A 24,658-nucleotide genomic window follows, 5' to 3' on the forward strand; every position below is an offset into this window, starting at 1 on the left:
AGTGAGAGAGAACGATGAGTGACGCCATTTTCGATTCGTTTCTTTAATGGCGCGGCTTATACCTACCTACTGCTCTAGAGAAATCGAGTGAACTATTCTTCAACAACTTCCACTAGGTATTTCCAAAAATTACCTTGTAACATCACATATTGTAAGTATTCTTTGTTTATTTACTTGATATAATTATTATTATAGCGGTTTATAAGGGAAGTTGTCTATTTTCTTATTCCTAGAGAGGTTTTTACTTACCATTTCATGCGTTTCTTTACGTGTACGTAATACTTATTATTTCAGGGGTTTTTACTAGATCGCCTTAGTTTATATGGGTTTATGCATTAGTCGTCCACTGAACAAGGCATGAAAATGGATCAAGTGTATAGCCATATTGTAAACCTTGCACAATACTTTCGTCAGATGAGAATATTATATTTATTTCTTATATTATACCTAATTTATGTTCTATAGCATTGCAATCTAAAAATGGTCATTTATTGATTGATAACGGAAGCGGTCAGGTATGTTATAGAAGCAAAAGGACTTTTTGTCCAATATGAGTAATCTACGCACATATTAAAAATCACTTGCGTACCTATATAGTTTTATAAATAACTTGATCATACCTACTTGTCAAAAGAAAATGGTATGAGTTCATCATATTCTTTGTCTGTTGTGCTTTTTAGGTTTGCCTCGGGCATTAACTATCTGGCTGGACAAATGGGGAGCGGTGACTTCGGTTATCGCGCGCGGCACGATATATTTTCCATCCCCTTATCGTCCCCTTGGACATGATTTTTGGGATAAAAACTAGTACCTACCTAGTATGTCCTTCTCTAGATCGCAAACTATGTCCATACCAAATTTCATCTATATTAAGCAGTTTAAGCATGAAAATGTAGCAGACAGAGTTATTTTCGCATTTACCTATAATAGGTATTAGTGTGGATTTAGTAGGTGCAAGATGTCTGATTACTTGTGGCTCAGCTGACTCCATTATGGTAGAGGTTTATGTGTATCCATAAAACAAGTTGACTTGATGAAGATTTCCAGTTATTATTTTTAGATCATATATACCTACCTACATAGATTTATTACCATATTATCATTACTAATATCTACTGCACCTTATTATACAGAGAAAAGCTATTAGAGCTATTAAATTATAAAATCGAATTAAAAAAGTAGTGGATCTAAGACATGTCCATGATGATATGCAGCATTGTTGACCATTACTTTAAAAGTACCTATCTCTTTTAACTAAATGCCATGAAAAATCTTGAGTTTATTTTTTTATCAATTTTTTATTGAGGCTTGAGTCGCTTTTGGTGATTATGCCAGCCTCATAGTTTACTGCGTTTAATGATAATCAAACCATCAATTTACAAAAGATCAATATACAGCTCTACACCATACTGTTCAGGGATTTTTATTCTTAAGAGACACAGTACAGTATTTATATACAAGATTTGCCATTACAGATACTGGATCTGCCAACCAACCTCTCCTCCATGTAGTTTTTGGTGGAATAATTTCCTTCTAATCTCTTTGTTTCTTGAAATAGTGTTGGTTCTTTGTTTACTAGAAAGTGCAATACTAATGCTAAATGTACAATGTGATGTGTGTGTAATGCTAAGTGCTGAATGTTTCTTTCTTTCTTTCTTTCAATATTAAAAAGATATACTTACCTACTTTATGTTACTAGGGCAATCTATCAATCATTACCTACTTTATTGCACAAGTACAGAACAATTTATACATAACATAAAAGGAGTGCATAAGGGTGACCTTAATGCTCGACAGCAATTTCTTCGAGGCAAGTCTACATGTATTTAAACATAATGATTGTGTAACCAACATTGACATTATTAGGAGCAACAACACTATAAATCAGTTATCCATGGTCCCTACTGTATGATTGTATTTCATGAGAAAAGCTGAAGTAATTTTGAAACTGAAAAAAAAATTGGTATGTTCTTATCATTCCCTTTGTTTCAGCTTACAGCGTGAAAAATGGGGAAAGGTAAGTTTTTACTACAACTCTAAGGTCTAAGCTGAAGTGAAGTTAAGTATCGGAAGCATGTTATCTTAATTTGTTAAGACCCCAAAATAATACAAATAAAAATAAAAGTTAAAAAACTAAAACCCAACTACAGAAACATCACAATCTAAAAAGTATGAAACAAGAAAATAGGTATATTTGTCTGAAATTCGTATTCTGTGATAAAATTTTTAGGACAGATTGGCGTACGACCACAGCTGTCTCCTAAACATCACTATTCAGAAGAATTTCAGAGAAATACATACCTACCTACTTTCTTGTTTCATACTTTTTAGAGCTTGATTTTTCCGTAGTCGGGTTTTAGTTTTTAAACTTTTATTTAGTATTTAATGATGAGTTAAAATACTGTTTATATTTTAGGTAAGAAGAAAGATAAAAAGAAGGGTGCATCAGCAGAAAAAGAGGAGCCTATGCCAGCTCTAGATACATTGTCTATAAGTGAGGCTTCAACATCTAGGGAAACTTCTGCTCCTCCAGAGGCTGTTGCGCCAATTCCAGAAACTCCTAAGGAACCAGTGAAAGCACCGGAGAAGGAAGACGATGATGAAGGAGGCTTAGGTTTGGGGAAACGCAGGAACAAACCACGTAAGAAGAAGTCACAAGTTGCTGGACAGCACCCACCAGCAGCTACCGGTCCAGCACCTGCTGCGCTATCTCCCACCGACGCAGTGACTGCTCCTGCTCCGCCAACGGCCTGGGGTGCTGGAAGAGGTCGCGGACAACAACCGCAAAGTCCGCCGGGTTATCAACAGGCTGGACCGCCGGTTATTCAACAGTCTGGACCATCGGGTTATCAACAAGCTGGTCCGCCGGGTTATCAACAGGCTGGACCGCCGGTTATTCAACAGTCTGGACCGTCGGGTTATCAACAAGCTGGTCCGCCGGGTTATCAACAGGCTGGACCGCCGGTTATTCAACAGGCTGGACCTTCCGGTTATCAACAAGCTGGACCGCCGGGTTATCGACAGGCTGGACCGCAGGCTGTGGGACCATTTGCCCCGCCAGGGTTCCAACCAGGGTACCCTGGTTTTGAACAACCTGGACGCCCACGGCAACCTGGACCTGCGAGGCTTCCGAGTCCTCAGCCAGCCGCGGCGCCGACTTTCCCAGGGTTACCAGCTCAATCTCGGCAACCTGCCCTTCCGTCGCCGTCTGGGTTCCCGCGGATGTCGGAGCCTCGAGGCCGTGGTGTAGGGCGTGGACAGGCTCCGATGGCTCGACCACAAGCTCCAGGCGCGGGGCCAAGCCAACCAACACCATCAGCTGCTCAGCGGGCCCCAGCTCCATCACAACAGCAGCTTGTCGCCGCTGGTGACAGATTCAGAATACCTCACAAGATCCCTGGTAACGGAGTGCGTTACATATCGACTAAGCTGATCACCAACTACTTGCCGATGACTATAAAACCATTGAAAGTAGTGAGTATAATCAATAATCATACATAAACCACAACACACAAACCGCATCAGAAACCTTATGTATCTATCATCGCTTTTCATGATGATTTTTGTTACTGCTTTCACGCGCAACTGATCCTACTTATAATGTTTAAAAACCTGTGTACTAATGGCGTGAAAATAGAAGGAAAACATTATGAGCCGCAGTAGATTTCAATTCCTAGGTACAGTCATGAGCAATATCATGTACCCACTTTAGAACCCTGTCGCACTATCATGTTTGACATTTAATGAGACTTACAGTTTAATTTGTCAAAAAGTTAATGTGACATGGTTTTAAAGTGTATACATATTAGTACTCGTGACCGTACCTACTTTGTTTTTTCACTTGTTATAATAAAACCGACTTTTATTTGCATCACCTTACCAATAAAGCACCGACTGTGAAGTACCGAATTTGATTTAATGATTGGATTGAAATTTGCTTTACTGTCAAATACTTAAAAGCCGGGAATTTATAAATTGTGTTTTTAAAAAATAACAATGATTCAATAATGATTCTTAATTACTATGAACATTTTACAGCACCGTTACGACGTGTCATTTAAACCGGATCGCCCTAAGAAAATGATACCGTTAGCGTTCAAAATAGCGAAGCAAAAGAACTTCCCTAATCACGTGATTGCATTTGATCAGATGAAGAATTGTTACGCTTTGCAACCTCTTCCAAATGTCCCACAGGTGGACCGGTTGAACATTCCTGTAAGTATGTTGAAATAAAAATACCCTGCTTTTTAATGTCTCCAATAATGTTTTTCGACTTGGCCACGAGCAACGGAGTCGAAATTCCATCTGTTTGTTTTTTGTTATTAAGGTGGAGTTTTTGGATAATAATGGAAAAACGATGAATTTCGAAGTGTCTTTCAAAGCGACAGGTATCGTCGATTTGTCCACAATAATGAAGTAAGTGTGTGCATTTTATAAATATACGTTGGATTTCTTATCGTTGTAACATGCAATATAAATTAGAAATGACGCGTTGTATATTGTAGATAAACATATGTGATATTTACTTGAAAATACGTTGAGGAGCTCGGTGGCGCAGCGGTTAACGCGCTCGGTCTGCGATTGTTGAAGTAAAGCAACTTTCGCAAAGGCGGGTCATTGGATGGGTGACCACAAAAAAAAAAGTTTTCATCTCGAGCTCCTCCGTGCTTCGGAAGGCTCGTTAAGCCGTTGATCCCGGCTGCATTAGCAGTCGTTAATAACCATCAATCCGCACTGGGCCCGCGTGATGGTTTAAGGCCCGATCTCCCTACCCATCCATAGGGAAGGCCCGTGCCCCAGCAGTGGGGACGTTAATGGGCTGATGATGATGATGACGTGAAGTGAATGTTTATTTGTTCTGTCGTTTATTATATACAGGACAGCACATAAAGATGTATTGATTACTCACATTACAAGCAAGAATGTATTTCAGTTAAACAATTGACACGTCCACACGTCCACGTTAGTAACAGCCTCCGTGGTCTAGTGGTAAGAGCGTTAGGCTCACGATCTGGAGGTCCGGGTTCGATTCCCGATGGGGACATCGTCGAAATCACTTTGTGAGACTGTCTTTTGTTTGGTAAGGACTTTTCAGGCTTGAATCACCTGATTGTCCGAAAAAGTAAGTTGATTCCGTGCTTCGGAGGGCACGTTAAGCCGTTGGTCCCGGCTATTAGCCGTAAAACACCTCCACCAACCCGCAGTGGAGCAGCGTGGTGGAGTATGCTCCATACCCTCTCCGGTTGATTGAGAGGAGGCCTGTGCCCAGCAGTGGGACGTATATAGGCTATTTATGTATGTTAATTGACACGTCGACTGAGTTCTTATTTCATATATTTTGTATATTTTGAAGCTAACTTATTCTACGCTGAGTTGTCAACGACAATGATATTGGCCGACTAATCGGTGTCTAGTCATCGGTGCATCTATTTCTTTTTTGTTTTAGCTACATGAAAACTGGCGGCACATCGTTAAACCCTCCGACGGAAGCTATACAGTGCGTTGACGTCATCCTAAGACAGGGCACGCTCGAGAGCTACATTAAGGTATTTAACAATGGTCTTAATTTATTTTAAGTTATACCCGTCATTTTCTTATCCGTCTAAAAGGAAAGGGACGGATGATTGTCAATAAGTTAATTTTAAAATGAATGAATAAACCGTGCGAATAAAATAGCCATCTCCCTGGTATGCAATCCGTTTGAGGTGCTGTCTACTTAATTCTGTCGGGTTTTTGGCCTACTTATGTAAAATTTTTAGACGGTTGTTTTAGATTTCTGCTTAAAATTGACGTGTAGGTATTCCATAAATTTTATGCCTGTCGATTACCCGTCCCTTTCTTTTTCAACGGATAAGAAAATGACAGGTATAACTTAAAATTAGATGGCGTCTGCAGGAATTAGCACCATTAAGTATTTAAATATGCATCCCACTTTTGGGCCTCCTCTGTATTTATCCTATAATCCAGTAGATCTTAATATCACGCAAAAAGTGATGAACGTGAGTCTACTATGAACCCGAAAATAGCATTAAATTTTAAGTATTAACTTTTTATAAATCTGATTCTAAAGTTGGTGTACCCAAACCCAAAGGTTTGTGGGATACGTGATTCGACCGACGAAATGTTTATATATATTTTTTTTACTAAGATTAGGACCCTCTACCATTTTCGCAGTCTCATGCGTATGCGACCAGGCCCAATTTAAGTATTTTTAAAATTTTGTATATTTTGCAGGCTGGTCGCCAATTTTTCAAACGGCCTACCAATCCGATTAACCTGGGAGATGGCCTTGAAATGTGGACCGGTCTGTTCCAATCCGCAATATTTACTTCTTCAGCATTCGTCAATATTGATGGTTTGTATACTCATATCGTAAGTCTTAAAACTGTTATTATTAGCATTGAATAAGGAATAATACTACGTACAGAACGGCAACTCTCCGCTCCCCACCAGCGTCTGAGCTAGGTTTACCTCACCCCCCGCCACGGCCTTACTTTAGTCTTCAATCGCATGGCCGTAAGACGTTACACACACAGCGCGTGTACAATCAATGTCAATGTTTAGTGTCTGTGTAAAATAATTGTTTTCTACGCAGTGACCAGTTGTGCTATTAGTATGGATTACGTGGTAATATTGGGTCTTCTATTTCAGTGGCTCATAAGGGTTTCCCAAAGCAACAGCCCTTGATTGATGCTGTGGTGAAAGACTTCAGACTGGACCCTTATAATCCAATAAAAACCCAGAGAGGTCGTGGCGTGGAGAATTTCCAACTTTTCGTGAAAGGATTACGGGTAAGTGTGATTTTTAATAGAGTTTCGAAACCTTAAGGTGATTCGTTTTCCATACAAAAGTTGATGCAGTGCTACAGGAAAACGGATAGAGGAATATTGTTATAAAACCGATAAATAGTAATATTTTGGTGTATTATTTTCGCAAACTAACAAAAAATTAGGGTCCGAATACGAGAAGTACCATATTTCAGACCCTCAATTTTGATCAATTCTACATTTGTAGTGGTGCAGATTACAGTGTATTTGCTGAGCGTGTAGAGGTGTCAATGTTAGTTTGTGTGCGTGATAGTTTTTTTTTCTCTAAAGGCTTTGACTACTTGACAAGTGTAATAGAATGTCAGTGACAATTTATAAAGAGATTTTGTATGAAGAGAATAAATAAAAAACTAAAAATACTACAATCTGAGAAAAGGAATATTGGAAAAATATTTTTGTTTTAACGCATATTATTTAAACATTTTTAAATAATGGGTAAGTACCGTGTTTTAAAAGAGGACATATATTATAATAAAAAATCAATACATAAAATGAAATGGCTGTATGGGCATAGTTCCCTTTGCCTTACCCTTCGGGGAAAACCAAATCAAAAAAAAAGTTGTTGCATTTGCCGGCCTAAATAGTAGTCATTTTTAATTAATTGTTTTTCCATCCAACATACAGATTTATTTATATTCTCTTTGCCGCGGACTTTTTGGTGGAAACGGGAACGGGAAGGTTGATTTCTTCGTTGAATAATCTAAATAATCAATACGAAGTGGTGTTTTGTGGTTAATGATCACATTAAGTTAGTCGGAAAACATTCCCGATAGTATTATTAAATCGGAATATTCAATAAACAAAGTGTACCTATCTATTTTCGCTTTGCGCCAACAAGCCGCTTACTTCGTTTGGGGTTCGGAGTAGGAGTCTGCTCCGAGGGTGGGGGCTTAGGTTTCATCATTTCATTAATCATCATCAAGAAAAAAACACAAGACATGGCTGTATGGGCATAGTTCCCTTTGCCTTGCCCTTTGGGAAAAAAAATAAGATAAATTTTGAAATTCTTATGTATAATAAACAAACATCACAGACATCATGACAGATCTAAAACTAACGAAAATCTTTTTTCTTTTTTCTATTTGACTTATTTATGAATTTTAATCAAGAAAACGTGATAATAAGTTCGACAGCAACCAGTTCAGGTCCCCGAAACAGCCCATTTCAGGCCGCGTATATATGGAAATACTACTTCAATACGTCCCAGCCTAACGTCCTCGTTAAAAAAAGACGTCCTAACCTGAACTAACTAACCTAACAATAAACACCACGCGTAAATATAAGTCCAGAAATGCGCTGCAAGTCGTCTGGACTGGGCGCGAAAACAACATAGAATTCGATTAGCTGCTAAGTGTCCCGCATGCTATCACCAGCTGTCACTGACATACGTATGAAGTCCCGCGGATTTTATTGGAACTAAATGACAAGTCATAATAATTATATGCGGATACTGCGACATCAGCGCCGTGCTTGCGGGACGTCCTGAAGCGCTATTACATCTTTCAAACGCGATGCGACAAAGTTTGAACCGACGCAATTTAGGAAAAATCTACCTTATTATTACTGTACTGTGATCGTTATTTGTAAAATCATACAATACATATACACAATTCTTTATACACAATATAATTATTATGACATATTGTGGACTTTTCGGTAGACCTACAAAAAAGGAACAATTCAACCATACGTTGTTTTGTTATATCTCAATGGGCTCAGGCAGTGTTTTCGCCGAAAGCTCCAAGTCGGCTATATTTGTAACGATAATTATGTTTGACATTCATCATCATTTTTGAACCATTTTATACAAAAAAAAAAAAATACTTGTATAAATTATATACCCTAAAGCACGCCCATGAATCACTCTACTCATTGGTGAAAACCGTATGAAAATCCGTTCAGTAGTTTTTTAGTTAGCCGCATGTTCACTGATGCGATTAATGCCTGTTAGAATTTTACAAAATAAAAAATACGGAAATTACGGAAGGTACTTTAGTGCAAAGTACATTATTGTATAATTATAATATTATTGGTAAAAGTGATACTTTTTGAAAATTCCGTAACAAATAGACGGGTTCGCCAAATTCAATTGTAAAAAAAATTACAAAAAGTAAAAACAATTAAAACATGCACTTGGGTTTGAACCGTGAAACTTAAGAATGGCGGCGATTGCTTTACCAAATGCGCCATTTAGAAGTTAGAAGTAGACTTCAAATTATGCATCTCTTTTAATAGCTAACCTAGTTCGCATGTGTGTGTGACAGCTTCGTGTTTTTACACAAATTGAAATGACACCAACTTTTGATGCAATGTTTCAATATGATATCTGCAGTAAATACTTCAAAATTGTAGCTTAACTTAAAGATAATGTATGTAAGATTTCGCCACCTAACATTTCACTGGGTCAGAACTCAACACTAAACGAATAAATGGAAAAAAATACGAAAACTGCAGAAGTAACGCCATCTGCTGACGCAGCGTTACCTAGCTGACTGAAACGCATCACCTTAAGACATTCCAATTTCCTTAATCTCATCCTCTAAAAATGTTAAAAATATAAGAGCTATTATAAATGTTTAGTATATTAATAGTAGATTATTCTTCTTTTGGAATTTGTATTTTCTATATTATATTAATGGGGAGTTATACTCCTTATAATGTATCATGACTTGAATGACAGCACGACCAGGGGCCTGTTTAATAAAACTTACAATTGTAAATTACAATGACAATTTGATGTACATTGCGGAGTATGTGACCACGAATATTTTGCAGTTTCATATAGCTACGTAATGGACATCAAATTGTCGTTGTAATTTACAATTGTAAGTTTTATTAAACAGGCCCCAGGACAGTACGGTCACGAGCATTAATATGTATACACTTTGGTACCACGTCACATTAACTTTTTTGACAAATTGAACTGTGAGTCTCACTAAATGTCAAATATGTTAGTGCGACAGAGTCCTAAAGTGGGTACATTATATTGCTTATGACTGTACGTCGTCTAGGGATAGATATGTCTCTTTCGCGCTAACGGTATATAGATTAATACGAAAGAGACGATATATATCACTGTAATCATGGTACGTTTTTAAGGTTATAGACTACTTTTAGAATTGTTCGGAATCCTAAGCAACTGAACGCATTCTATACAGGGGTATAGAATGCGACGGAAAATTTCACTTGATATTAACTCAGAATCATGGTCTGAATCATCCCCCTCAGTATTCGTTACGATGACACTAACACCCTGCATTTATGTACAACCAATAAATAAAAAATATATCTTTCGTCTAGCACTATAAGCATCTGTATTGTTTCTTTGGATCAGGTTATGGCTACAGTCGGTGGCGACACAACGAAGAAAGGCCAGAAACGCGAGTTCATTTGTAATGAACTCGTCGACCCTCCAAATAAGTTGAAGTTCATTATGACAGATCCTAATGGCAAGCAAATAGAGATGACTGTTGCGGACTACTTCCTCAAGATAAAGAATATCAGGTGAGTGTTATAGAGTAATCCACCAACCTCATCAACCCTGGTGTCAGGGTTATTATTGAGCCGCCAAAGGCCCCTGACTTGGCTCATATAACGACTACTTACAACAGTAAAAATAGTCACCAGGACCAACGGTTTATCGTGCCTTCCGAAGCACGGATCATCTAACTTTTGGACAAGCAGGTGATCAGCCTTTAATGTCCTGACCAAACTAGGGATCACAAAGTGATTGTGATATGTCCCACTAACCGGGATTCGAACCCGGAACCTCCGGGTCGTGAGCCTGACGCGACGCTCAACACTGGACCACGGAGGCCGTTAGTGTCCACTTTGAGCGTCTCTTGCTTTTGTACGATAACCTGCAAAAGTCCAATCAGTTTCTTGCAAAGTAATAAATTAACTGTTTGCACTTCAAACCTCCAGGTTACATGTCGTTTCTGTAATAGACCAAATACACCTACAAAAACGTAAATTTTAATTTTATAATTATGACAACTAATGGTTCATAATTTCACCACTGTTTACAAATAATTCGCTGGGCTCAGTGAATGAACTTTTGCTCTTTGATTGTACATACATCATCATCATCATCGTGTCCTTAGAGTTATCTTGTTTTCATGGGGTCCGCTTATCTATCAGAACTAATAATGATCAAAGGTTCTTCATTTTCGTTAATTTAAAACTTAATTTGACACGATAAAAACTAGTTTGTCCCTTTCTTGCGCTTATTGTAAATTAAACACTAGTTTAAAAGCTATAAAACTGAAATTAGGTTAAGTTTGCACAAATTATATGTAAGTGTAATATATTTGTGTAATTATATTTTTAGACTGCGCTACCCCAACCAAAATTGCATGTCTGTTGGCCCTCGAGACAGAAACATCTATTATCCGTTGGAATTGCTTGAAGTGTCGTATGGCCAAGTAAGTATCATAGTAATATGAATTTTGTATCGAAAAATATTACTTGAATCCAATAATGTTTTATAGTATAGATGTGTATAAAGATGGCGTTTGTAAACCGTATATTTAAATACTGAGCAGGTATTCGAATTATTCGATTGTAGGAACGAGCTATTCGAATTATACGGAAAAAGAATGAAATTTAAAAAAATAAAATAAGGTAATTAAACTACTTAAAACAAGATATAATTTAAATTAATTGTGATCAAATATAATAGTTATTGAACAAAGAAATGAATGTCTTATTAAGTGTTTACAAAATGAAGTTAATAAGTGCTCGTATATTTTTAGGCTCAGAACAAGCAATTGAACGATATGCAATTATCGACGATGGTGAAGGAAGCCGCTACACCGCCAAACGAACGGAAGAGGAAAATTGAGGAAGTTATTTCCGACGTAAGTTACTGTTCTATTTTGATTATTTGTGTTATAAACGAGGTTAACAGCCTCCGTGGTCTAGTAACAGCCTCCGTGGTCTAGTAACAGCCTCCGTGGTCTAGTAACAGCCTCCGTGGTCTAGTGGTTAGAGCGTTAGGCTCACAATCTGGAGGTCCGGGTTTGAGGAGAAAATAAATAATTTTGAATTCCCGATGGGGACTATGTCGAAATCACTTTGTGAGACTGTCCTTTGTTTGGTGAGGACTTTTCAGGCTTGAATCACCAGATTGTCCGAAAAAGTAATATGATTCCGTGCTTCGGAGGGCACGTTAGGCCGTTGGTCCTGACTATTAGCCGTAAAAAAAAACACCTCCACCATCCCGCATTAGAGCAGCGTAGTGGAGTATGCTCCATACCCCCTCCGATTCATTGAGGGGAGGCCTGTGCCTAGCAGTAGGACGTATATAGGCTGTTTATGTATGTATGTTATGTATCAACGAGACTTCGCGGTGACAGCCAATCACTTAGAGGCAATGGCTGAAAACTAGCGCTGGTTGGTATGGTTCCATCACAGCACAAGGTATTCATAAATTACCTAATTAATTCGTCCTTAAAGAAAAATGTAAACTGCCACTGGCAATAAACTAATTTTATTTTCATTCTTATTCACGTTAATGTTGAAAACCTAGACTGTTCCAAGACTTATACAACAAATGCGATGATACTCAGTGTGATTAGCTCAATTCATGTTTGGTTCGTAGGTAAATAATTGATATCACGTGGCTTCCGGAATTTGTCGTGTTAATGCCAATAGGCTATCTCCTTTTTCATGGGACTTCCACAAAGCTGTCGAGGAGTGGGTGTATACAGGGTGTTAGTGACATCGTAACGAAAACTAAGGGGGATGATTCAGACTATGATTCTAAGTTGATATCAAGTGGAATTTTCTGTCGGAAAAAATATGAAAAATTTAGTGTTTTATTTTTAATTATTTTCAGTTACATATTTTTGCGGCGGAAAATTCCACTTGAAATCAACTTATAATCATGGTCTGAATCATCCCACAAAGTTTTCGTTATGATGTCACTACCACCCTGTATCGTATACAACTCTGCCAAACCCTTCGGGGATACAGGTGTGATAATAATATAAAAAAAATTGAGTAGCTCGGTGGCGCAGCGGTAAACGCGCTCGGTCTGCGATTGTTGAAGTTAAGCAACTTTCGCAAAGGCCGGTCATAGGATGGGTGACCACAAAAAAAGTTTTCATCTCGAGCTCCCCCGTGTTTCGGAAGGCATGTTAAGCCGTTGGTCCCGGCTGCATTAGCAGTCGTTAATAACCATCAATCCGCACTGGGCCCGCGTGATGGTTTAAGGCCCGATCTCCCTTTCCATCCATAGGGAAAGCCCGTGCCCCAGCAGTGGGGACGATAATGGGCTGATGATGATGAATAATAAAAAAAAAAATATGTAGGTAAAACCTACGACACACATATACATTTACAACATTAACATTCAGTACATTTTGGTACTATGTTATGAGTAACTTACACTTACCTGCTTACAGATGAACTATTCAAGGAATCCAGACTTCAAACATTTCGGTTTGGAGATAGGACAGAACTTTGTCCAAGTCGACGCTAAAGTGTTGACACCTCCTGTTCTGGACGTCGGGGGAAACCCAGTCAGACCCTCGTAAGACACTTCTATTTTATTATTTCGCTTGAAACTCAATCTCAAGAATATCTTTATTCATTAGGTAATAATGGTTTAACTTTGAATCGTCAGTTTTGACATAAAGGTATTTTTGTCGAACGCCTCATCTGCCTAAAACTACTGCAGCTTTTCACAACCTGTTTAGCCAAGGAAAAGTAGTTGCCAGAAAAACTTCAACACAAGGCCCTAGACGTTCATAAAAAAATCGAAAAAGATCTGGAGTCTAAAGAGGCATCATATCAATTCATCTAACAAGCAATATTGCAATGTAAAAGTGCGCAATGCGAAGAAATGTCAAATAGCAATATTGCTTTTTAGATGAATGGCTTCAATGTGGCGTTTTTAACCCCCTGGGCACTCTCCAACCCCCAACGCTCCTCGTTTTTCCGGCCAGGTAGTTAATGTCATGCGAGGTATAAAAGAACACTATCTGTTTGGAATGTAGTCAATAGCGAATTTATTACGTAACAAGTTTAATAGGTTGCAGTAATATTCGTTATTTCTTTATCAGGAGGGGCGCGTGGCAAGCTAATCGCCTTCTAAAACCCGAAGCTCTGTCTTCGTGGGGGCTGATTGCGATCGAATTGGACGTACACGCCTCTAATGGACAACAAATTTTGAACCTCGTAAGATTTTCTTTTAATTTCTTTTGTACATTGATGAAACTTACAATACAACTCAAAACGCTTTATTGCACTTAAAATAATCAGTTAGGTGATATAACAAGCAGCATTATTGCTAAGTAGCAATCTCTTCCAAGCAACCTATAAGTATAACAGATATTATATATTAAAGCGGGATAGTGCAGCATATGAATACTTGTAGATATAAAAATAAAATACAAAGATAGATACACTTACAAGTACATAAACTACATAATAATAATACAAATATAATTGTGATAATAAATAAATATCAATACTCTTTCTCCTTTTTTCTTCTTTGTTTAAGAAATGAAGAGTTTATTCGTTAATTAATTTTCTTTCGTTTAGATGAGAAACGTTGGAGGGGAACTGGGAATGTCAGTGTCTGAACCGCAAGTGTCTATGTACAACGTTCATATGAGAGATCTCCAGAACGTTCTGGAGAATTTCAGCAGGAAGGCAAGGTTCCTCATCATAATAGTCCCGACTAGAGGACGCGATTACTATCACAAGGTAAGACCTTATATGTTCATATGAAATAGGTACTTTTTTCATTGTTTTGACACAATTTTCACCTGATAATGAAGAAGAAGTGGCCCAGATACTGGTTCCGCAAGCGTGGTCAACGGTTTCCCTCATTCAGCGCTTATCGCTATCCTCCCACTAGGGTTGAATAATTCTTTCAAATATGATCCTTTCAGACGACGCTTTGAGCCGAGGTTCGCGTCCAACTGGTGTCTTACTTACTTTTTGGCTTAAATTTCTTACCGGGTGAGAGCTTTCAGCGCTCCCATTCTCAAATATAAGTCACTGGATTCTTAGACGTGTGTTTACTGTTCACTGATAATAGCCCTGTACAGTGCCAGGATCAAAATATCAATGTTTTTCACAGGTGAAGCAAATGGCAGAGATACATGTTGGTATACTAACGCAGTGTATCAAGGAAGCCACGGCATCTCGTCGAATGAACCCACAGACAGTTCGCAATATCCTGCTTAAGGTTCGTATCATAATTGGGATTGAAATCTAACGCTCGACTCTTAAACAAAAAATGAATTTGGAGGACGTATGTCAAGATTGAAGCAAAATGGAAATGAATCCTCAGTGGGAAATAGACATCTGTTTACGTACTTTGTATAGGCTTCAGTTCTGAACTGAATAAAAAACATAAAACACATTTAGCTTCTTGTCTTCGTAGGCATATCGTAAAACCGACAAAAGGATTGTGCACTTTCTAATATGATGGACCACATTATGGGCGAGGGGTTAAACCTGTCACCATAAGGTTCATCATATCCATCTTAGGACTTCACATCAAAAGCCTTCGCTGATCGTACTTGGAGTTCTGCCCACTTCATTAGGTTATTACGCGCGTGGGTTGAGATCGTATTTATAAAAGTGCGATGATGTGCGGCCAGATGTAATTCGGCCCTTACGCTTCTTTCACTCACATTAAAGTCGTAACGCCGACAGTTCTTTTAAAATCCAAACTCCATTGTTTTACTATTGTGTCTGGAAACCGCGGCTTTACGAGGTTTAAAGTCTTCATGCATGCTCGCCTGTTTAGAGTGCTGCGAGATACAGAAGAGATTCTGAAGTATTTGTGTTTGTTTCAGGTGAACTCAAAGTTGATGGGGATCAACCAGGCGTTGGATAAACAGAGTATTCCGCGATGTATCGCTGAGGGTGGTGTGATGGTCGTAGGCGCCGATGTTACGCATCCCTCTCCTGATCAGGTAACTATAGCACACCCCGGACCCTTCATACAAAAAACCTCGTTTTACACAGACACTACACATTGACGTTATCGTACACGCACATCTGTGACGTGAAACGTCTGACGCCCGAAGACTAAAGTAAGACCGAGAGGGTGAGGTAAACCTTGCTCAGCCGCTGGTGGTGAGCAGAGAGTTGCCGTTCCATATGTAGTGTTATTCCTTATTCTATATCTGGTGTCATGATTACTTTTAAGCCGCTAATGACCCCTGATATGGCTCAAGTAACGACTACATAATTAAATAGTAGCCGGCACTGATTGCTTGCGTGCCCTCTGAAGCACAGGTCATCTCACTTTCCGATCGGGTGATCAGCTTACAATACGGTATTTAAATTTGCGTGCTTTAGACAACATCGCTGCTTAACGTCAGGTGGCACACACTCAAACGCACACACAACGCACTCAAATATGTGGTCAAACGCACTCAAATCTTTTTAATAAAAAAAAGTTTATTTTTTATTATGTGAAAAAGAAACTGTTCGACCTTGTGAGATCTATTGTGACAAAGTCCCTAAATTAAAAATCCTCTAGACCAATTAGGTCTTTTTGGAGGACTCCATGACATTCTGGGGGTCCATTACAGGGCCCCCAGTGTGTATGAGGGCCTCACAGCTGCACAGCAGGTGTAATGGCGTCTCATTTCCGTTTAAACAGAATCTGCATAAAGGGGACTCGGTTAGTTCCATTCTATGTAGCTTGTTGAGTTTGGTTTTCATAACCCTTGAGGGCTCTTATTAGGATTCTTACCTGCCCCCTTGAGCATGAACCTAAGAGTAAGATCATCCGACCTATAAAAGTTTATTTGCCCAAATGTTTATTTCCAGACGTCGGTGCCAAGTATTGCAGCAGTTACAGCGTCGATAGACCCAAAATGCTTCATATACAACATCCAACTCAGTATCCAGACTCCAAAGGTACGTGTAACATATTTTTTTGACTTGACTTATTGTAGTTTTGCCTCAAATTGAATTAACCACTTGGCTGGACAAATGGGGAGAGCTTAGGGCTTCTCCGGGTTTTAAAATACAATAGATGTTCATTTTATTTAGCCAGAAGCGGCATCAGTGCTTGTAAGTTTCAAATATTTTTGTTATTTAATACAATACGATAAGGTTATTTATCTCATATTTGCAGAAGGAGATGATCGTTGAGTTTGAAGATATGATGGTGGAACATCTGAGGGTATATGCGAAGACCCAGGGAGGGTACCCTAGGAAGATCTACGTCTTCCGCGACGGTGTTTCAGAGGGACAATTTGCTCAGGTACCATATCTAGGTATCTACAGAAAAAAGTCAATATGATCCTGTGTGGTACACCCGCTTGCTTCTCAAAAGGGAAGCGCCAGTTCGAACCCCGATACAGCATTTGCACCAATGAGTTATTTATTTATCTAAGTGCACGGCTCACCACATACTACCTACGTTGGTCTAACGGAAAGCTCGGTGTGGTATAGGTACTTAGTTCACCTTGCGATGGATGTACCTCTGACTACCCCAATTGGGACATATTCTTGAGCTTATGTTATGTTGTTATATGCACATAAAGAACTTGATTTTGAACTGTTCAAGGCTAGAGTGAATAGGTACATAAGCGCGTCGGATTTAGACTCATTGTTACCAATATGATAAAATTATCGATCGATTCAATAAATTTTGTCGAAATCGATAAGTTAGTTTTTTCCCAAACATGCGTGACACGTGATTTTGTTCGTATTTTGACAGAATGACATGACTTACTTGAGTTAAATAAAAAAAAAAAAACAATAGTGGCCAAACGCAAACCTAAAGTAAATAAAAAAAGGAAGATTATCTCGGACGCTACATTTTGTTGGGTTTCCGATAGGATACACTGAGGTTTTCGCGGTTATTATCATAATCAAAACATACCAGGTTCTTACCGCGTTATTATCAGGGATGAGACTCCCGATATTTTAACACTGTTGCAAGTGCCATGATCGCGGGATGACCGGCATTATGTGTTTTAATTCCGATAGGATAGAAAAAGAACGTTTATAAAATGCTTTTTTAAGGTTTACTATCATATTCCTTCAATTTTACTTTCAGGTGATGAACAGTGAATTGCAAGCAGTCCACAAGGCTTACCAAAGGCTGAATGGGCCCCAGCGGAAACCTGAAGTACTATTCCTACTAGTACAAAAACGACATCATACTAGGTAATAATAGATAATAAATACAACTAATCTGCTTATATTTCATAATATTAGAAGCTGTTATTGTGTACTAGGTTAAAGATAATTTATGAAATTCTGGTGAAAGACAGATCCAAAACTGACGAAAAACGATTTTTTTTATCTATTTAAATTAATTATGAATTTAAATCAAGACATGTAATAATAAGTGTCATTTTATCACGTTCACGTTTTTCAGTGACGTCACAGTGTGCTTTTTCTTACAAACGCCATAGCAATTTCGTGTTTTGACGTTTGGTAAAATGTAACTGATTTGACTAGTTGGAAACTAGCCAATTTCATGTATCTCGTATCTTGGCAGATTCTTCAACCCTGACTCTCGAAAGGCGGCGTATAACGTGGAGCCAGGCACTGTGGTCGACACCCACATAGTTCACGCCCGGGAACTGGACTTCTACCTGGTAAGATCCTTTCTAATGATAGCGTCTGCTGGTAAATATGGTTAGGCCTCAAATTGGATGACAGCGGGGGCGGCGCGGCGGCGATAGCGGCGCGGGAAGCGGCGCGGCGGCCGCTGTTCCGTTCTCGATGCCAGCGGCCAGATCGCGCGGTGTTACGGCGGTATAGAGTTGTGTCTCGAATGTACGCGATGTCGATTTTCGATTATAGTTCTTTTGTTTCGTATGATTTATTATGGGCAAAAGAAGATCTGAATCCCTATAATGAACATAGGAAACAAATAGGCGAGTTTCAAACGCAGAGACACCACTCGACTAGAGCGCACCGCTCGGACCCCGCTCCCCGCGCCGCAGCCATCGAGAACACTTCAATATAAATCTTAGCATTTGAACGCTGATTGTCCGGAAGCAAGATGATCCGTGCTTCGGAAGGCACGTTAAGCTGTTGGTCCCGGTTACTACTTACTGATGTAAGTATGTAGTCGTTACATGACCTATGTCAGGGGCCTTTGGCGGCTCAGTAATAACCCTCACACCACATGAGTTTGGTATTCCACCTCACAACCCACACGATAAGTAGAAGACCATTCAGTAAGTCTATTGGGAAGGAAATACCCAGCAGTTCAACTGGTAAGACTACTGGGAATATTCGAGTAATCCACCCCACAACCCACACGAAAGGAGATTGGGCTACTGCGGTTGTTAAAGGTTACAATAACAAAGAATAAAAAAATGTGCAGGTGTCCCACCAAGCCATCAAGGGCACGGCGCGTCCGACGCGCTACCACGCAGTATGCAATGACGGCCGCATCCCTGACGACGAAGTGGAACAGCTGACCTTCTACCTGTGCCACCTGTACTCGCGCTGCATGCGCTCCGTGTCCTACCCCACTCCGACCTACTACGCGCATCTGGCCTGCTTACGGGCTAGGTCGCTCACTCAGTAAGTACTTTACATACTGTTAGCGTCTTCCTTTTTAATCGCTACATTTTATTAGCAAAATTGCGCTGCAATACATATCGTCACTGGAAAAGCAAAATAAAAGCCGTTTAAAGATTTTTTTTCGTTATTACAATACTCATTTATTTTTTGATGACGTCAACGCAAGATTACAGTTTTTTCATTTTCTGAAATCAATTCAGCGTATTTATCACGAATAAACTTGTTGAAGGCAAATTTAAAAATGTTGAATCTACTATTCTATGATATTATGACATTTTGGCGCTCACGTAAATTTTTTTACTGTAATAATATATACAAATCCCGGACGCGAGAGCCTGGAACGAAGAGGGATTAGTATAATTTGAAAAGGTTTAGTACAATTTACTCTGAAACGACGCGTGTGTATGAAACGATTGATGAATGTGGAGGAAACAAAAGTAGGCCAGGATCGAAGCAAATTGAATTCCATAGTCTCTACCTACCCCGCTAGGAAATAGGCGGGACTTTATGAATGTATGTATGAATATGATGAATCTCACTGTCACTTTTTGCGACATGTCTGGGTAGATAAGCACCTGAAAATGTTATATGGGTTTTGTAGGCTCCCAGCCCAGCCGTAAGCAAAGCGTAAGTGCGAGCGAGACTCGCTTCTCGTTTTCCTTCTTACTCCTTAGCGACTTATGGCTATTTAAGATTAAAGTAAGTGAGGTGCGGAGACTTACCGTTCTATACGTAATATTATTCTTTACTCCATGGTATAAGAAGACCAGTGGGCTTAGCTCCGTAAGCGCGCGACTCTTTCTCGCCTCGACATACGTCACCCGTCACTCTCTCACAGTACTGCACAGAAAGAGACAGACGATCTCTGTCGCGGCGAGAAAGAGTCGCGTGCTTACGGTGCTAGGCCCGCAGGTATGCTCAAAACTGACAGCTAGCATTTCAAGGTTAGCCCAGCTGACGTCATCCGACTCTGCGTTGCCATTTCGTAAAAAATAAACTATCCACAACCAATGTTTTTAATTTACTTTGCAAGGAAATTCTGTACTTTTAGTAAAATATTTACGTACAGTTTTAATGATTTTTATATATGTGATAAATAATAGTAATTAAATACATTAGTCAGTAATTCACTTAATTTTCAATAATAAAATTTCCGTTCTTGGAATGTTGGGGATACCAATAGAATGGTAACACTTACGTCATCAATGGGCTAGCGATGGCTAGAAATGGCGGCTTGTCATAGGATTGAGCATACCTGGTCTTATACCATGCTTTACTCTATGTTCACAGTCCAGTACGGAAGCACTAACACTTGTTTTTTTGCAGTGGCGAAAAATTCAACAATGAGGACCTTGAGCAGAATCCACGTCGGCTGAAGGTTTTGGATAGAATGCTAGAGTTCAGTCGCATGTTCTTCGTGTAAACAGTTTACACTACTAGAGCACTGTGACCAATCACGCTCGGACGCGACTGGAGATGCCTTTATAAGTATATCCTTCATAAAAATGCTATTAGAAGACGTACTCAAATAAATTGAAAGGCTTTTGTGTTTTAAGTTGTAATCCAGTCTATAAGACTGCTAGCCAAAAATATTTCACCTTACTCCTGCCATGACGTTTATGCCCTGAACGCTTAGCCAAAATTCTTCCAAAAAAAAAAATACGGGATTTCTATTTTCATTCTATTCTAAAAAAAAAACAACGTAAAAACATTTTATCTGAAGCCCCCAGTGAATAAGGACTCGCGCCTACTGCGAAATGTTCCATTCCCATTTCGAAAATTTCGAAGTTGAAACTCCGGGGTTTCCTTTCTTGGTCTTCCAGTACATTCTTGCCAATGTTACTGGATGAATTGTTATACAGGAGTCTTCCGGTTCGGACCTGAGGAAGATGTATACTTGCTTCAATACTTTTCCTCTATTTTAATTTTATATTTACGAATATTTATCCAGTACAATTGTGTATTGTTTCATTTTATTGTTTCAGTTAATCATAGTAGACATTATTTGTAGTTAAGATTTTCTACAATTGTTGATTCATATTTTTTTTTTTTTTTTACGAATTAAATATTGTTTCGACTTTCGTCTCCAGTAGTAGTCGAGCGTTGTTTGGTTCTATGCTCTATGTATAATTTTTTGCAAGGTACAGGAGTAAATGTGACTTGCAACAATTTAATTACTTTATATACATATTATACATATTTCTAACTCTTCCTCATAACTACCGCTTTTTAAGTATTTGTTTTCTATTACTCTAAAATCTAAATTGATATTATGTTAAAGAATTTGGTTTTTTAAGACGACATTTTTTTTTAGTTCCTAAATGACTTTTTTGTGTTAACGTATCGTTAGGTAATACTATTTGATTTTGTATTAATTTTAATTAAGTACTTGTAAATAGCATGTTGAAAAAACATCAATGTCAAATAAATCAATGAAAAATGTAAAAAAAATGTAAAACTGAAAATAAAAGAAAATCCACAGATTTCGTCTTGTGAAGAAAAAATAAACGACAATTGTAATCGTAGTCGTTCGTAATTAGCTGAAAATATTTATAAAGAATGTTATGGTGCATATAAACTAGAGCAATAAGTTGTTGCGAAGTGGAGGAATAAATAGCGAAGATTCTAATGTATTTCCAGCCAGTAGTTAACGTCATTTAGTCAAATAAAAAACTAAAGTATTTAGTTACATACATAGCATCACGACTGTATCCCCCGAAGGGTAAGTAGAGGTGTATAGTTACACACCTACTCCACGCCGCTATGTTTAAGTCCCGTGTAATAGGGGGCCAGCCTATATTAACTGAACACAAGTCCTGGAAACCACGCCACGTGATATCAATTATCTATTATCCAAATATGAATTAATTCAATGGTCACCCTGTGTAAGTCACGCGTTTTCTGAATAGGGGACTTAGTTTTGAACCGCTCGCCATCATTTACGTGCGAAAGTATATACCTGTCTCATCTTGCAAATGAAAGTTCTAATGCGCTACGTGAAACGGGTAATTCAAAAGTAAGGCCCCAGGGCTATCATGGATTTTAGGTATATATACTCTTAGGTTAAGGTATCTATACAGGTTGTTAGTGACATCGTACCGAATATTAAGGGGGTGATTCAGACCATGATTCTGAGTTAATTCAAGTGGAATTTGCTCTCTCGAAATTCTTGTCTTTTTTATATTTTCAATTCTATATTTTGCGATGATTAACTCAAAATCATGAGCTGAAACATCCCCCTCAGTATTCGTTACGATACGCACAGGTAGCCGTACAAGTACGTATGGTTGTTAGTGACACAGTAACGAAAACTTTGGGGGATTATTCATTCCATAATAAATTCTGAGTTTAATGAATTTCCTATCGGAAAATTCATTAAATTGTTAGTGTTTACTTTTCTATTATTTTCAGTTTGATACTTTTGCGACGAAAAATTCCACTTGATGTCAACTCAGAATCGTGATCCGAATCATCCCACGAAGTTTTCGTTACGATGTCACTAACACCCTGTTTATTGTGTGGGTCTCGTTGTCTGATATAAATAAATTAAAAATATTCTGTTAATGCCATCGGAGGCAAATCGACAATAAATCCAAAATAATTATTTTGTGCCAAAAAACGTTGTTACAAATAATTGCTCTAGTTTCTATGCACCATTAGGATACGATACCGTCGCGAGTTGATCATTTTTTTGGCAGATTTTATTTCGAATTTTGTTTTTTAACATAATCAAATACTTTTATTATTGGGTTACATTACAAGGGTGTCATAAGAGTTTGATAAAACCTTCTCTAAACAAATAATAAAAAAAAATATTTTTCAATTGCGATTTTTTATAGTACAAAAATTGGTCAATAATACACGACTTTATTTTAGTTTTCTTTAGTATTGTTATTAGGAGAACAACTGGTACCGTATACGAGTAGATAGTACCTATACAAAAAGCATCGAGATTTTTTATTATATTATTAAAGAAATATTCCAATAAAATGATCAAATCGTTTTGGATAAATTGGAAAACACAGGGTATGTCAGTTTCGTTGGTATTCCTTTTAAATAAGTAATATGTGTAAGCATAAATTTGATGTTTCCTATTTAGCTTACAAACGTAAGCACAGTTACATGGAATAACTATATAATCGCTTCTTTCGCTTTTGGTTTCGCGCCTCTCGTTTACTGTATATCATTTGTAATATTATATAGGCATTTTTTCTGGCGCGAACATAAACAATAGTTTCGACAGCTCCAAAAATACTGCCGTCTTCCACTTATGGTAGCACAAAAAAGAGACAGTTCTAAAACTGTCAAAAAATAAGTTGTATCTGTCAGAATCAGTTGCTAATTTCGGCCCATACGGCCTCATTTATAACATAACCTAAATTATAAGCACAAATTAAAAACGGGAATCTCCAAGTGTGTTATATAAAATACACATGTATTTTGCAGCTGTGTCGAAAATTTATCGATATTTCATACTAAGTAATGTTGCTATAATGTATCGCATTTTATCATTCTTGATGTTTATTGTAAAAGTTTAACTAGATAACACAACACAATATCTCTTAGAGCCCTATAGTAAACAGTCCTATACATAATAATATGAACGCCTGTATACGTCCCACTGATGGGCACAGGCCTTCCCTCTGTCAACCGGAGGGGGCATGGAACATACTCCACCACGCTGCCCTACTGCTGGATAAACCTAATAATCTTGTGCAATATATAATATGATTTCCGTAGAAAAAAAAGAGTCGTGTTAAACAAAATAAATGTGTAAGTATTTTTATCGCCATTAAACTGGGTTGTCAACTTTTAAATGCACACAATCGGTTTTTCGTTATAGCTGTACCAACGCAAAATTGTCTTTTTTTTATGAGCTGACATTGAAAATTTAAAAAATATGAAATGGATTGTATTCTTTTTCAAGTATTTATTCATCTTTTAATATAATTTAAAAAATTAGATGAAATAATATTTAATCGAAATTTCAGAACATATTTTAAGTATTTATTTAAACCTATATAAAATGACACCTGTATTTAAATTAATTTATAAATGAGTTTATATATTTATTTAAATAAAAGTGTCTGCTCAAAATCTAAGGTTTTATTCAAACTTCTTGTGGTCGCAACATGCTTCGCAAAGTTTTCCTCAACAGAAAATAAACTTGGTCGACTTACAACACTTTGATACCTCCTTTACTTTCAAAGTTTTGTACTGATTTTGTCATCAAAACAGCAAAAACGTCCAAAGGTGATAGAATGGGTAATGCACGTTTTACCAGATTTCATTTCATGTTTATC

The 24,658-nt window shown here is 38.1% G+C and overlaps 1 protein-coding gene and 1 long non-coding RNA gene across 2 annotated transcripts in view; one reads left to right on the top strand and one right to left on the bottom strand.

The window, feature by feature from the left end:
* The window catches only part of LOC126368536 (uncharacterized), a 56,927-nt gene that overhangs the window by 8,353 nt on the left and 23,916 nt on the right, over positions 1–24,658 (bottom strand). The window lies entirely within an intron of this gene.
* Positions 19–23,101, top strand: LOC126368370 (protein argonaute-2-like). Its single transcript, XM_050012304.1, has 22 exons — positions 19–151; positions 1,993–2,017; positions 2,417–3,474; positions 4,039–4,215; positions 4,328–4,416; positions 5,447–5,546; positions 6,235–6,355; positions 6,652–6,791; positions 10,162–10,331; positions 11,158–11,251; positions 11,582–11,686; positions 13,235–13,362; positions 13,895–14,009; positions 14,376–14,540; positions 14,920–15,027; positions 15,644–15,763; positions 16,629–16,718; positions 16,939–17,067; positions 17,869–17,978; positions 18,316–18,415; positions 19,153–19,355; positions 20,682–23,101. The coding sequence occupies exons 2-22, from the start codon at positions 2,008–2,010 to the stop codon at positions 20,776–20,778; spliced, it is 3,429 nt and encodes a 1,142-aa protein (XP_049868261.1). The 5' UTR covers positions 19–151; positions 1,993–2,007; the 3' UTR covers positions 20,779–23,101.

The sequence above is a fragment of the Pectinophora gossypiella genome, chromosome 7 (assembly GCF_024362695.1).
Source record: "Pectinophora gossypiella chromosome 7, ilPecGoss1.1, whole genome shotgun sequence".
Classification (NCBI taxonomy): Eukaryota; Metazoa; Arthropoda; class Insecta; order Lepidoptera; family Gelechiidae; genus Pectinophora; species Pectinophora gossypiella.